The sequence below is a fragment of the Lytechinus pictus genome, chromosome 6 (genome assembly GCF_037042905.1).
Source record: "Lytechinus pictus isolate F3 Inbred chromosome 6, Lp3.0, whole genome shotgun sequence".
In the NCBI taxonomy this organism is placed as follows: Eukaryota; Metazoa; Echinodermata; class Echinoidea; order Temnopleuroida; family Toxopneustidae; genus Lytechinus; species Lytechinus pictus.
In genome coordinates this window covers 23,812,151-23,827,606 of record NC_087250.1, presented here as the reverse complement: position 1 = coordinate 23,827,606, position 15,456 = coordinate 23,812,151, and the positions used below count along the sequence as shown (strand labels likewise).

The following is a 15,456-nucleotide window of genomic DNA, read 5'->3' as shown; positions in this document are numbered from 1 at the left end:
TTTACACTCAAATTTCCGTTCCAAGGCATAGCATTTTTATCTTATTGAGACAAAGAACAAAGAAAGTCACTCCAAAGCATAGCATTTTCTTCTTATCGAGGAAAAAGAAGAAAGAAATCCGCTCCAAAGCTTCGCATATTTTCCCTTACGCCGTTCCGGCCGCATTGATCTGCTACGATGAGCCGCAATTTTGGTGAAAAGCGGCCACAAAGCGCTGTCCGACCATCGCCTCTGCGCTAGCGCACCCGGCGCCCGTGCCGCCGGGTGCACGTATGCCCGTTCCATATAGGGATGAATACGCACTCACGCGAAGGCGACCCGTTCCAAGGACCCCCGTTTTCACAAACATTTGTAGTTCCGAAGCCCGTTCCAATGACCCTCCTTTTTACAATAAGCCCGCTCCAAGGCCCCCGTTTTTTGTCTCGCCCGCGGCACAGGCCTACTACTTTTTTGGTTGAGTGCCCCCCCCTCCCGGGACCTTTACCGACATCATTGGGTTTAGTACGGCCCCACCTCCCACACCTCCTGCAAATCTACTCTAAATACAGTGTTGACTGTTGGGGCAAAAAGTATATATCCTTTATAAAACATTTTTTTTATACCCTCGCAAATTTGATCCTAGAGGCCACTCACACGTATTACGGATTAGTATTAGTAATAGTATACTAACCTCGCACCATAAACCGCGTTTGGCAGTGGATTTCTAACTAGTGGATTGCGCGTGCTGGGATCTCACTTCTGGTCCCAGGACCAAAATCCAATTGAAACCAGTTGGATTTCCAACTGGTTTCAATTGGTTTCAATTGGTTTTAACTGGTTTCAATTGGTTTTAACTGGAATTTAACAATTTCCAGTTGAAACCAATTGAAACCAGTTGGGCAACTGGAAATCCTAACTGGAACCAGTTGGGTAACTGGAAATGACTTCCAATTGGAAATGATTTCTAACTGGAACCAGTTGAGTAACTGGAAATCCCAACTGGAACCAGTTGGGCAACTGGAAATCCTAACTGGAACCAGTTGGGCAACTGGAAATCCTAACTGGAACCAGTTGGGTAACTGGAAATGACTTCCAATTGGAAATGATTTCTAACTGGAACCAGTTGGGTAACTGGAAATCCTAACTTGAACCATGCAGATGTGTAACTGGAAATCCTAACTGGTACCAATTGGGTAACTGGAGATGACTTCTAACTGGAAAGATGGGTAACTGGAAATGAATTCTAATTGGACCCAGTTGGGTAACTGGAAATTCCAACTGGAACCAGTTGGGCAACTGGAAATCCTAACTGGAACCAGTTGGGTAACTGGAAATCCTAACTGGAACCAGTTGGGTAACTGGAAATGACTTCCAACTGGAAATGATTTCTAACTGGAACCAGTTGATTAACTGGAAATCCCAACTGGAACCAGTTGGGCAACTGGAAATCCTAACTGGAACCAGTTGGGTAACTGGAAATGACTTCCAACTGGAAATGATTTCTAACTGGAACCAGTTGGGTAACTGGAAATCCCAACTGGAACCAGTTGGGTAACTGGAAATCCTAACTGGAACCAGTTGGGTAACTGGAAATGACTTCCAACTGGAAATGATTTCTAACTGGAACCAGTTGGGTAACTGGAAATGACTTCCAACTGGAAATGATTTCTAACTGGAAATCCCAACTGGAACCAGTTGGGCAACTGGAAATCCTAACTGGAACCAGTTGGGTAACTGGAAATGACTTCCAACTGGAAATGATTTCTAACTGGAACCAGTTGGGTAACTGGAAATCCCAACTGGAACCAGTTGGGCAACTGGAAATCCTAACTGGAACCAGTTGGGTAACTGGAAATGATTTCCAATTGGTTTCCAATTGGAAATTTTCCAGTTAGCCAACTGGATCCAATTGAAACCAGTTAATTTGCATATTATCTGCCAGTGTGCACATATTAATGTTTTATGAGATTTATCATCATTAACAATGTATCTATTTAATTCTTTTCAATTTCAAGTGCCACATTTTTTAAAGATAAGTATTTAGAATACTTAACAGTGAAAACCATGTTCATAAATGTTATAGATTATAATTAAAACAGATTAAAGGATAATTAGTACACCACTAACTGTTACCAAATTACATCAAATAAAAATACATATATTTGAAGATCTTCCATATAATATATACATATGAAAGTCTGTATTTTATCAATGCCCTTTACATTGGTATTAATAGACATATAATACTGCTTCTGTGTTGGCATATGAGCAATAGTTAGTGCAAATGCTAATTAATTTGTAACTAATTAAGTTCATTCCAATTAGTTCCAATTGGATCCAGTTGGAAACCAATTGGTTTCAACTGGTTCCAGTTGAAACCAGTTGCCTCCAATTGGTTTCAACTGGAACCAATTGAAACCAGTTGCCTCCAATTGGATTCAATTGGTTTTAATAGGGAAATTGGAACAACTGGAACCAATTGCCAACTGGTTCCAGTTGCCCAATTGGTTTTAACTGGAACCAATTGGCAACTGGTTTTCAATTGGAACCAATTGGTTTTAACTGGAACCAATTGGCAACTGGTTTTCAATTGGAACCAGTTGTTCCAATTTCCCTATTGAAACCAGTTGGCCAACTGGTTTCAATTGGTTTTGCCCTAATTGGTTTTAACTGGATTTTGGTCCTGGGGTGTCCACAACACAGGACTTCTATGGCTTGATTTTTCTGTGCGCGGCAGCATGTAAATTGTAATGAACCCTTGGGTGCCTAGAGGCTAGACACGTAGCTTTCCTAGCGAAATAGATACCCTTTTTTAATTATTATAGCGTTTTTGACTTCTTCTTCTTCTTCTCAATAACTAAGTACAGGCCACCACCGTCTGGAGTGGTGTATTGTCATACACCCTTAATTACCCTGACACCCTTAATTACGTTACGTATGTAACGTGCCCTATCTTGAAAAAGACATCCTTTTTATGTGTTTTTTTGGTCGCGCATGGCCATGGTAATCCACTCGTCAATGTAAGTGCCCCCCCCCCCCCCCCCCCCCCGGGAGTCGACCAGGCATAGGAAAGAAGAAACTAGCTGCATTGAAATTTGAACTGGGCCTGCGCCTGGCCCTAGCCTGGAGCTGGAGGCATCTGGGGAGTAAAAATCATAGTAATATCGTATTCGTACGCTTACTCCCCACTGAGTAAGCGTACGATAGTACTATGATTTTTACTCCCCAGACGCCTCCAGGCTAAGTTACCTGGCCCTGGGCCTGGCTGGCAGTGGCATTATTGTGTCTGGCAGTAGGCCTGCTATAGCCTATAGTCTAGGCCCTATACTCTTTTAGTTTTACTCACTCTCTGAAATATTGAGTCTGCCTTCCTTCAGGCTTCAGTCGTGGCTTGCTTCAGTCGGATTCTGACGTGGTTTTCAAATAATTTAGTAGGCCGAGGCTTAGTATAGTACTAAAAAGCGGGAGTTCAACTACGAGCTGTAGAAATGGCAGGCAGGCAGGCTAGGCGCCTCGCTAGCTCGGCTTTGGTATAGTCTGCGCATGCGTACATAACACTAGGAATCGGGGGAATCCCCAGAAATCTTTCGCGCGCTGGATACTGGATGGATCGATCTGCTCAAAACTCTCAGCTCGACGCGACGCGACGCTAGCTAGCTGGCCGGAGATGGAGTGCGAGCTGGGCCGGGGGCGGGGAACGGGCGGGGCGCGCTTGGGGGCCGGGCTAGCTGCTCGGTGCCTGTACTATACTAGTGTAGTATTTGAGCTCAGTTTATTCAGCATTAGATGAGCATAGCAGTGGGAGGAATTGGAGTCGATCGTAGAGACCGGCGTTAGCAAACATGGATACACATATAACTGATAAAGAACTGTTTGAGATAGCAAGGAAAGTGTGTTCTTCGAAAGTTTCTGATCATCTATATCAGGATCTAGGACTCAAACTCGGACAAAGTCTTGGAAATTTGGAAAGAATACTTCTTGAAAAGAACAATGATTACCTCAGAAGCACTATTGAAATTTTGAGGGAATGGAGGGATTTGTCTGAGGCAGAGCCGAAGCGGAGCACACTTGAGGCAATTTTATCCTCACTAAGAATCAATACATCTTCATTGCATACCGGTAAGTGAAGGCCTGATGTTGAACTTGATAATTGATTCACTGTTTTTTCAGCATGGTCCGGTAGACAAGAATTATCAAAAAAGAGAAAACAGTTGTCGCTGCATGTCATCATGATTGCGGTCGTTTGGCAAAAGTAGATTAAGAGGTCTAACGTTAGAACTAAATTTTAGTATGATAATTTATATGTGTTTCTCTCTCCAATAGATTTCTATGTAGACTATGGACAGCTTAGTCTGTCAGTTTTCATATTTTTCAGCTCTGAAATGGAAAAGTTATTTTTTTTCAAACTGCCTTCGTGTGTATGCTTTCTGAAATTTGAAATGAAATGATCATGACCATGTAATGATGCCGGGCAGAATCAAGGCTCCAAATTGAGTCCAAATCATACTTAATCATACTGCCAGTAGAGGCGCACGGCCAATATTGGAGACTGTCTCCAATGTGGGAGATTATCTCCATATTTTTATCAGAGACTTTTGTAAAGAATTTGGGTATCCAATTTCAGAGACAGTCTCCAGTTTGGAGATCAATTTTGTTTGTTTACATTTGCTGCAAAAGGATTACCTTGGCGGCAAATAAAAATGTGATAAGCAGATTCCTCATGAAAAGTTACCCCTTGTCATTCACCGTCTACTTTAAAGCGACCTTTCATTGACAAATCATGGGGAAAATAAGAATTGGTTTAATCGGGTCAAGATCACACTTTTTTCATTGTCCAAGTACATAAAGCAGCTTGAAAACAAGAATACTGCACTCTGATTGGTCAAAGAGACCACACAATGGCAAATTCCAACGGTTCAAGTGCCTGGGTTCATGGGAAGGTCACACTTCCCATGTGGTATAATCTCCTCAAATTACCCGCGCCTGTTGTTCTGTGAACCTTATCCAGCCAATCAGAACTCTGGGGCCGATTGCACGAAAGGGTCTTTCCAAGGACCGTCTTTCGTGTCGCCCATCTTTTATGATACGCCATGTGAAACGCATTTCAAATAAATTATCTGGAAATATATTTTATTTGTCCATTAAAATAAACAAAATATTTGTTTATAAAATGATGTGATATCTCATGAAATCGTATAAAATTTGATTTAAAAGCAAGCTTACAAATTTTATTTGTTTATCATAAATTTCAGAAACACCCCGCTTATAGCGCATCATAAAAGATGGGCGACACGAAAGACGGTCCTTGGAAAGACCCTTTCGTGCAATCGGCCCATGGATTTCATGCAAGTACAAAATTTCAGAAATCTCGTCTTGTACCTTGGTGGAAAAAGTGTGATCTTGACCCGATTAAAAGGTGCCGAATATCAAGAATGGCATTGTGAGAAAGTACAGAACTTCAGCTTTATGGTGATGTATATATCATTAAGGCTCAAAATAAAAAATTTGCACAATTTGCAAATGAAAACAGAGGAAGAAAATTCAGTTTTGAGGCACATTTTCAGGCCAGAAATTTACTTATTTATCAAAATGTTGTATAAAAAATAAATGACCAATATGAAAGAATAACATTTACTCTATCTGATGGTGCAATGATATTTCATTTAACTAGAGGTTAAAACAGGTAAATTCTTTCTCACAAATCACGAGATTTTGCCAGGAGGAGGATTCAGCCACGAGATGATTTGGAATTTTGGATGAATCTGGCCTATTTGCTCATTAGCATAGGGACCTGTGGTCTGACTGGATTCAAGTCTTTGACTCGGCTGCATGCCTGGGGGTGTTATGTAATAGACGCTGGCATGTCTGGGAGGTTTTTAGGAGAGCATTAGTTTTAGTAGACTAACCAACCAGAAGTAAACTGCATGTTTTTACTTTGAAACATGTAACTTCACAGAGGTTATTTATTTTTGTTTAGCAATCAAGAGACCTGTTATGAGTCTAGAAATTGGGATTGTTGGAAACTGGAACTGCGACGATCCGAAGTAAATAACCATCACGAGTTCGGTCAAATTCGTGCTGTCCAAACTTTTATCGCATTAGTCCGACGGGCGCTCATGACGGACGGATTATATTATGCAAGTCAATTGGCCTTTTGCAAATTTCGTATCGATTCAATTTCCCCATGATTTGTCAGTGGCTGGGCCCTTTAAAAATTCACCGTCTACTTCTGTTTTGATAAGGATTTTTGTTGTCAATCACACACAAAACAAATGGGCTTCTGACCTAAGTGAGACAACATTTTGGGTGGAAAAAATCATGTTTTTGTTGGTGTTTCTTTTGTCCTTTTGCAAAGCTAGTCTCCAATGTGGGAGATTGTCTCCCCTATTGGAGAGAGTCTCCCATATTGGCCGTGCGCCTCTACTGATTGCAGGGGCGGATCCAGGATTTTCCGAACGGGGCACATTTTCCCGAGGAAACATTTTACATGCCCCCCAATAAGAAGAGGTTTTCACCCCCCAAAATAAGGAGATTTCGCCCACTAAATCAATGATTTTGTGGGCATAATGCCAAATTTGCTGTACAAATATGAGGAATAACTAAGGTATTTATTGTCCACAATATTATGTTATCAATATTTTCATATTAATGTTAATAAAGATGATTATTTAGTGTATTAAATAATTTGGCTATGGAAGTGTTCTAATTCAACTTTGCACGTAGAAACATTTGTATTTAACATGTACCTTACAAATGTAGTGGATTATAATCATAATTATTACTTTGGTTTCATGCATGCATGTATGACAATTTTGTCTTTCTTTATTCCAGCAGCACAGTCAAGTCAGTCATCTTTAAAACAGTCTCCTGGTGACATTCCAGAGTAAGTTGATTACAATTTGACTGGGGTTCATTGAGAAAGAAAAAGTAGACCCTCATTGGGTAAAGATTAGGATTGATGCAAAGTCATTCAATTTTTGTTTAGCAGAATGCCACAACTTAGTCCTCTACACTTTTCCCATTCATTTTTTTTTTGGCCATTCCATGTCCCTTTCACTAGGAATAGGTCAGGTCTCATGGCTATAGTGTAGTTATACCAGAGGGGAAAAAGATATAGCTCTACAATTAGCATTCAATTCCACCCAGATTTGAATTAAGAGAGAAAAATCAAACAAATTTAATGCTGAAAATTTTTATCAAAATCAGGATGTAAAATAAGAAAGTTATGGCTTTTGTCACAAAACAGTCAGGCCTATATGCACAATTCAGTGACATGCAAATGAGAGAGTCACTGATGTCACTCACCCTTTCTTTTGTCTGTTATTGTTTGAATTCCATTTTTACAGATTTGACAATGAAGAACCTCTTGTTTGATCCACAAAGTGTTATTGATGTTTCCATTCAGAGCGCGAAAAACTTTGCATCACATGACAATGAGGAGAAAATCAAATTATTTCATATTACACATAAACTACAAGAGAAATAGTGAGTGGGTGATGTCATTGGTCCCCTCATTTGCATACTGACCAGTATGTCATATAGGCTAAATTTTTTTGTGAAAAATAAGCAAAACTTATTTTAAAGAATTTTTTAACTTTAACATCTGACATTGATGAAACCTTCATGCTTTTTATAAAATTTTCTTTATAAAATGAACATTTTGTTGGGGTGGACTTACCTTTAAAGCAAGTTAAGCTGATATTATTTGGTCATTTTCTTTTCTTGACTCCTTCCAGACCTATCACTGGGATGATATCGGGCACCGTCCTACGAGAGATAGCCGACAATCTGGAAACCGATGACCAGATGGAGCGTTTAGCCAATGCCTTGGGTTGTACCAGAGCTCAAATCAACAAATGCAACACCACCAATCGGTTGACTGGATCTGTGACAACCAAAGGGACGGTTGACTTGCTGACTTCCTGGAGGGCAACAGTTCAAGCTGAACACCAGATGAGCAGGATGCGTGATGCAATGACAAGAGCCAAGCTTCTCATGATCAGAGACACAATACTAGTCAGAGGTTAGTTTGCAATTGCAAACTCAAATTTAACGATTTACAGGTATACCATGTCTTGGGTCTTGAGACTAGACTTCATCAGGGTTCCATGAGTTGACATTTGCTCCGGCGACAATTGCTCTGATGGAAAATCTGCAGCCAAAAAACAACCTCCAAACCCTAATCAATATATTTACATGATTCTGAACAAAAAACTCTATTACAATCCTAACTCTAACCCAGTAGCCTAACCTCTGAGATATCAAGACCAGAGCAAATGTTGCAAGAGCTAATGTCGTGTCACCTCCATCAAACCTTCTGTTTGTATTGCGAGCAGCCACATGGGGGGGGGGTCTTATCTGGCAACCAGTCATATTTCGCCATCAGAATTATGATTCAATTTTTTTTTTTTAATCTGTTTGCTTGTTTTTTTTTCTAATAATCCAAAGGTGATTTTTTTTATTACTTTAATTTATAGTCAAGTGGGAATATCTTGATAAATCCAGGGCCCTCACTTAAATATGGGTGTTTCATGAAGCTGTTCGTAAGATATGAATGACTTTATGCACGACTGGTGATCCTTTCTTGTGCTATGTGTTATCCATATGTAATTGATTTATGACCTAAGAACATGTTCCAATCGTGCGTTAAGTTGTGCGTAACTTTACAAAGAGCTTTATGGAACACCCACCCGGAAACTTTAGGGAGGATTTGATAAAGAAAGGAATAATTTCCGTTCAGTACAAGAGTGAATCTAATCTCCATACTTTACATTAGATATTAATACTAAGGGTCTGTGCCAGTAGATTAATTTCATTTCATTTATTTCCACAAAATTAGAATATATACAAAAAAACAAAAGTGCTGGAGCCCATCTTACAAAGAGTTGCGATTGATCTGATCAATCGCAACTATGGAAAGCCAATGCTCAAAGTCAACATATAGAATCCATGTCTGTTAAAAAAAAAATCTAGATATGTATATTTAAATTCATTGATTTCTTGATAATTTGGTGTGTTCTCCTTAGTTTACAAAGGACATTTTGCACATTTCCTGTATAAAAAATCATGACACTGATGGATTTCCATAGAGTCACATTGATTGGATCAATCTTAACTCTTTGTAAGACGGGGCCCAGGTATGCATCCAAAATGGGGAGGGGGGGAGAGAAAGGGAAATTTTTTTTAGATTCCATTTCAAAACTGTTGTTTTATTATTGGTATAATAAGGCACAGGCCTGTATAAAAAGTAAGTCATCCACTTTCTAAATCTCATATGTAATTCAAGGGGGCAGGGGCCACGGAACGGTTTTCAAAGTGGGGGGGGGGGGGCTGACCATGCAAAAAATCACAATCATATGGTTATTTTTATGCTTTTGTACACAGTATTGGAAAAAAGTGGGGAGCTGAAGCCCGCCCCCCGCTTCCACGGCCCCTGGGGGTGCCTTGGGGGCTACAGCGCATCCTCTGTTTCAGTGAACATTGTACAGAAATTGTTAAAATTACCATCAAAGTCTGATTTTGTGCATTAATTCAGCCCCACCCCATGTCTTTGATTCATGCCACAGACCCTTTTCTTATAAAGATTCTAGTAGTAGAAGAATGTACAGTCTGTAGGTTGGCTCGTACTTACAGGTCAAAATGTCCCCTTGGTTATTCTTCTTTCATTCATGCCTTAAATTAAAGCTGAAAAACAGCAACAGGAAGAAATAAGAGAGTATCAGAGATGCAGAGAAAGTCAACAACAGCGAGACCTGGCTGTATCAAATAGTCAGGAAGCTACAACCTCTGTGGATGGTTCTGGAGATTCATCATTTTCTAGCCTCGGTGAGTATGGCCTTCTCTCATTTACTCCTGCTGAAATGGCTCTAATGATAAAAATGCGCATGTATTCCCAATACATCTCTATCTTCTTTGATTTTTTTGTTTGCCCCCCCCCCCCCTTTCTTTGCATTCCCATTTTTCATTGTGCAATATTTTGTGTAAATTTATTTATTGATGTATACGGGCTGGCATGTGTTGGGCACATGCCTCCGGGCAACAGTGTTAAATTTCACTTTTGTGCCCCCTGACTTGGCCTACCCCTGACTCACTTCCCGCTCCCATATTTCTTTGCATGTTTGTATACTCTTTTTTTTCTGGTGTATGTATTTGTACTTTTTTATATTGGTCAAATAAACAATACAATGATAATAATGAAATGAAAAAAAAGAGTTATCATGAAATTAACATTTTGATATTGTTTGAAGGAGCCGAGTCTCAGCTTTGAAATAATATGTAGCTTGTCAACATTGATCTACTGAAACCCAGTCAACTACCTGATTTAATCAGAATGAATTTTTAAGAAGAAAATTGTAAAACACAGAGAAAACATGATTGGAAGTTTCAGGTTATACCTTGTTTTCAGTATCAGATAACTGATATTTACGAATTTCTTTATTTTCCATCTTTTCTTTGAAGGTTCCATGGACTCTGGAACAAATAGATCTTTGACAGATCAAGGAGAGCCAGAACGTAACATCTATCTTGAATTCAGCCAAGAGACGAATCACGTTTGTAAGGTCAAAGACATCATCAGTAGAAACAACTGGACTTTGGTGACCGCTGCGGATGCCGTACTTGGAGTTCCAAAGATGATAAGCATCGAGGATGCTCTGGAGGCCTGCTCTCACGTAGTCCTCATCATCACAAAGGAGGATTGTGATACGGATGATCTTTACCAGACTATGACGACACACATGGCTTTACATCCAAGGGTGGATGGGGGTAATTGGAAGGGCCGGGTGATAGTAATCCGATGCTGCGACGAAACACACCTTCCGCGTCACTTGCGGGTTCTAAATAATGCACATATCGATGATAGTAACCTCGAAGAGCGCTTGAGGAAAGCCATTAGGGGTCAAGCGGGGAAGAAAGGAGAATCATCATCTGATGTTGGTTAGTCTTTTCTTTCAAACTCTTGTCATTGTGCACAGGGGCGGATCCAGGATTTTCCAAAAGGGGGGCAAATTTTTAGGAGAAAATTTTTGACAAGCAAAAAAAAAGGTATTCAATTTCTAAAGAGGGGGCACACCTCTCATTTAATGGCATTTTTACATTACAAATTTTTTATTTTGCTTCTCAAAATGGGGGGCACATGCCCCCTGTGCATATCTCACATATTCAATAATATATCAATACTTAATCAATACTTCTACAGGAAGTATACCAATTCCAACTTACTTAAGAAAGTATTACTCATTCTTCTTCCAGCTAAACTTCTGATGCACACACATTTTATGGTTTTCTTATTCACTACATTTCATGTTCTCCCGAAAAGGTCAACTACCCCAATTCAGAGTAAAGTTATGATGTACAGATTGTTTTGGTCAAGCGTTTATGGTTGACCAACACCTTTTTGGCTGTAGAGAGTCTTGACCAGACAAATATAAAAGGGGTTCGCTTCTGAACCCAAATCAGAATAGAGAATAGACTTGAGAATGGTTTAGACAGCTACAGAAGAGTTTACAATTTATATTACATCAGTTTGCAGAGTCTATTTTGTATACTTCAGAGTATAGTCACCATCAGACTTACTCATGTATTTGTCATCATCAAGTTATAATCATCTTCAATAAATAATGTATATATAAACTGTACATCCTGCATTGCGTTGTCTTCATTTAAGACAGGTTGAAAATAAAAGAGCATTAGATCCAACAACAACATAACATTAGTTCAATCTTCAGACAATTTAGTGTAGGAGCAATTGCTATATGAGAAATGTTGCTTCACCCCAAAATGAGAAGTAACTCAAAGCCATTTTATTTCTATACCCCAGGTACCAACTCCACCCAGCCGATGGATGAATCCCCCAGAATCCTTATGAGTACTGAACCAGGCTCACAACCTACAACACCGGTGGGTTCAGAAGTGAGGCAGCTCAGCCAGCAAATTTCCTGTATGTCAGTTTATGGAAATGTTTACAATATTGAATCTGTGAACATTACATCGGGCAGCCATGGCGTGCCACAGGAACCCTCCGTGATCACCCGGCAGGAGCTCAGTCAACGGTTGAACGGTCGTCGCATAACATTGGACGATTGGAGAGGTCTTGCCGTTGCCTTAGGAATGGAGGAAGTCATTGATAGTCTGGAAGATCTAACAGACCCTACAGGGAATCTGATTAATCTTGCAGAGCAACGGAAGAAGATCTGTAGCCCTCAGGATCTTGAGGATGCCCTGAAGCGGATGCGACGAGACGATTGTGTGGAAGTTTTTCAGGGTGGTCCAGCACAATTACCATTCAACAACCGACAAATGATTAAAGACCGGAAGAGTAGCAGTTCTAGTAATGATTGATGAATCTGTTACTGTGCTGGCATGGTTTAGACAAAAAGTTCTGGGACTGCAAAACTGGAATTTCACTGCAGAAGGGGACACATCTTCTGCCGATTAATAATCTAGTCTGAAATATTCTATTAAGAAAGTAACAGTTCTAGTGATGAATGTTGATTCTTTCATTGTGTAGCAGGGTTCGGAAAATCTTGTTGAACCACAAAACTGATTTGACAATGAAGAATTTCACTGGAGAAGGGGTTAAATGACACATGTTATGCTGCTGCGTAATCTGGTATAAAGGACTTCTTTAACTTGGTGTCTGTCATTTTGGAGAAGATGGGAGGGCCCTGTTAATGGTGGCAGATCTAGGAGGATTACAGGTTTATACCCGCCCCCCCCCCCCCTCAAACTCCAACACCCCCTTCTCTGTTGAAGAGGGTCATACAAGCAGAACAAGCTGGTGTAGGTTTCAATGCGTCGCGCAGCTCATTGTCATTGGGTCAAACTATGGACCTATTGAGAGATGGACACCCATTGAATAGTTAATGAATTCACTAACATGTGACCATCATTGTGCTCTGAATTACATTCTCTTCATATTTCTCATCCTACCGTGTTCCGGCGTCAATTCGGCTATGAGCTGAAAGAAGCAGTTCGTGAATAGACATTGATATTGCATAAACTGTATGCGCAGAAGATGATAAATCACTTAAATCCTAGAAAATTGATGTGCAGTTCTGGCTTACCTTTGGAAATCTTAGTTCCATGTGTTTTGCTTCGGAAAATGTATGCATATTTTAAGATAGAGGCAATATTGTGATTGATTGTCTTTTATTTATAATCCCATTTTTCTAATTTTCCTCTTAATATTCCAGAGATACATGGCTCATATCGTGCAGAGAGCGTTTATCTCTCAATGTTATTGAGGTCATTATGTGCGTGCGGAGGTATGCAGATCAAAATATGTCAGAAATTATCTGCTTCAAATCTAATGCATGTTGATTGAAAAGCATTTTCTACCATGTACAGGGCATCAGCCAACAAAACCAAAACCAGGAAAGCTGCCCCTTTGTATATAATCAGATATGCCTTGGTAGTAGCTATTGTCAAAACACCTGTATGTTCTCATTAAGATGCACATAGTTACTAGAATAAAACACTGATGGGGGACTGTGCTCTCACAGTAATGTTGTAGGACCACCAAAGTTCTGGAATCGACCGGTTATTAAGTTGGAATTGAAACAATGACAAAGAATCAAAACTTAAGAAAGATTCAATAGTCACTTCCCTTTTGTAATATCATAAAGGCTAGAAATAACATAAGAAAAGGAAAGTGGATATGTGACATCATCATCAGCCCACCTAATGAATATTCATGATGACATAACTGTTTAAAAACTTTATAACCTTTAAAATTCAATAACTTAGTTATTTGTTATCTGATTTTGAAGGAGGTTTCAGCATTTTGCTCAGTGAATTTTATTCTATTTAGATATAATTATCTATCCCAGCGTACCCCTGTCAAACATAACATGTATTCAAACTTTCAAAGTATATATTTTATTAAAAGATAAAAATGGTAATTTCAGTGTCAAAAAGTTAACAATGCTGCTATGTATAGATTGTTATGTCTGATGTACATGAGTCCACCGATGGTATTCTACTTTATTTTTTTTATTGGGAACTTAGGTGTTATTCTAGTTTGATAGGAAATCAACTTTGAGACTTAATGGAGTCTACCTCCTGTATTGTATAATCTGGTCAAGGGATGCTTTGGGCTGAAGATATTTATATCTCAATAACTAGAGTATAATTCACAGAGCAAAAAGCTGAAAATTTGATCAAAATCGAATAACAAATAACGAAGTTATTGAATTTCAAAGATTTGCATGATTCCGGTGAAACAGTTCTAGGCATATCTTCATGAATATTCATTAGGTGGGCTGATGATATCATATCCCCACTAGTTCTTTTGTATTTTACTATATGAAATTAAGTTTATTGAAATATTCCTACCAAGAACTAAAACAATTGGATTGACAACTGATTAAGTGCATTAGTTATTTCTTGCTGCAACTTATTTCACAATAATGGAAACACATTAATGAAAAATCGAAACAATTATGATTTCTTGTAATAACGTTAAAAAAAAGTGGGGATGTGACATCATCAGCCTACCTAATCAATATTCATGAAGACATGCCTAGAACTGTTTCACCGGAATAACGCAAATCTTTAAAATTCAATAACTTTGTAATTTGTTATCTGATTTTTATGAAATTTTCAGCAATTTGCTCTGTGAATTTTACTCTTTTTATTGAGCTATAAATATTTTCAGCCTGGAGCATCCGTTTATAGTGGATTATGATATTTGATATAGAAGATCAAATAGTGCAGATAATGATTGAATACAAAACTTGTGTTTTTTAAAAACATGAATAGCACTTTTATAGATTGTTATATTTTTACACAGATTTTTACTCATGTAATGTACATTATGGTGTACCAAACTGCCAGTACTATTATATTAGTTATTATCTAATACAGTTATTAACACATTGTTGATACGTATATGTATGCTGATAACATGGAGCTATACTCTTAATAGCTCCATGGTTATAAGCTGGTGGGGTATTTTTTAAACACAGGATTCGCGTAATGTGTTTATTATGTACAAACTTTATTTGATGTTATTTTATACGGCATTTATACACACTTGTTGTCAATGATTATATTCCATTCCTCAATCAATTCAAAATACTTTCAGGAATTCAAACGTTTTTTTTTTATTTGGTACTCTTTTAGAACATATATCTGGTATTACCACAAATGAAATGTTGATACATATATATGTATGCTGATAATTGTTTATTTTGTACAATTAAATGTACTTATTATTACTTTATTTGATGTTATTTTATACGGCATTCATACACATTTCTTGTCAATGATTATATTTCATTCCTCAATCTATCCAAAGTACTTTCAGGGATTCAATTTTTTTTTTTTTTTGGTACCCTTTCGAAATAGCCTATATCTAACATTTCATTAAACTGATATATGTGCCTTTATTGATAATAATGAATGAAATGTACCATTATTTGGAGAATAACCGTTGATTTCTTATTCAAATGCTTAATAAACCTTTCATATGTATGC

General features: G+C 38.6%; 2 protein-coding genes across 6 annotated transcripts in view; one reads left to right on the top strand and one right to left on the bottom strand.

Moving 5' to 3' along the window:
• The window catches only part of LOC129263083 (uncharacterized), a 19,436-nt gene extending 15,783 nt beyond the window's left edge, over positions 1–3,653 (bottom strand). Inside the window, exon 1 of one of the 2 annotated variants that reach the window (XM_064101248.1) lies at positions 3,326–3,653. The gene's annotated coding sequence lies outside the window, so the exon portion shown is untranslated. The remainder of the gene's footprint in view (positions 1–3,325) is intronic. The other variant, XM_064101249.1, reaches the window with a different exon arrangement.
• Positions 3,568–15,456, top strand: LOC129263084 (uncharacterized). Of its 4 annotated transcripts, none has more exons than XR_010293956.1 (7): positions 3,568–4,098; positions 6,814–6,862; positions 7,716–8,002; positions 9,664–9,804; positions 10,438–10,914; positions 11,798–14,871; positions 14,946–15,212. XR_010293956.1 is itself a non-coding variant. In XM_064101246.1 (6 exons), the coding sequence occupies exons 1-6, from the start codon at positions 3,822–3,824 to the stop codon at positions 12,316–12,318; spliced, it is 1,752 nt and encodes a 583-aa protein (XP_063957316.1). In that variant the 5' UTR covers positions 3,643–3,821; the 3' UTR covers positions 12,319–15,456. The 4 variants fall into 4 exon arrangements, 2 of the variants coding, with proteins under 2 accessions (XP_063957316.1, XP_063957315.1); XR_010293955.1 differs by having other exon boundaries at positions 3,643–4,098; positions 6,811–6,862; XM_064101246.1 differs by having other exon boundaries at positions 3,643–4,098; positions 11,798–15,456.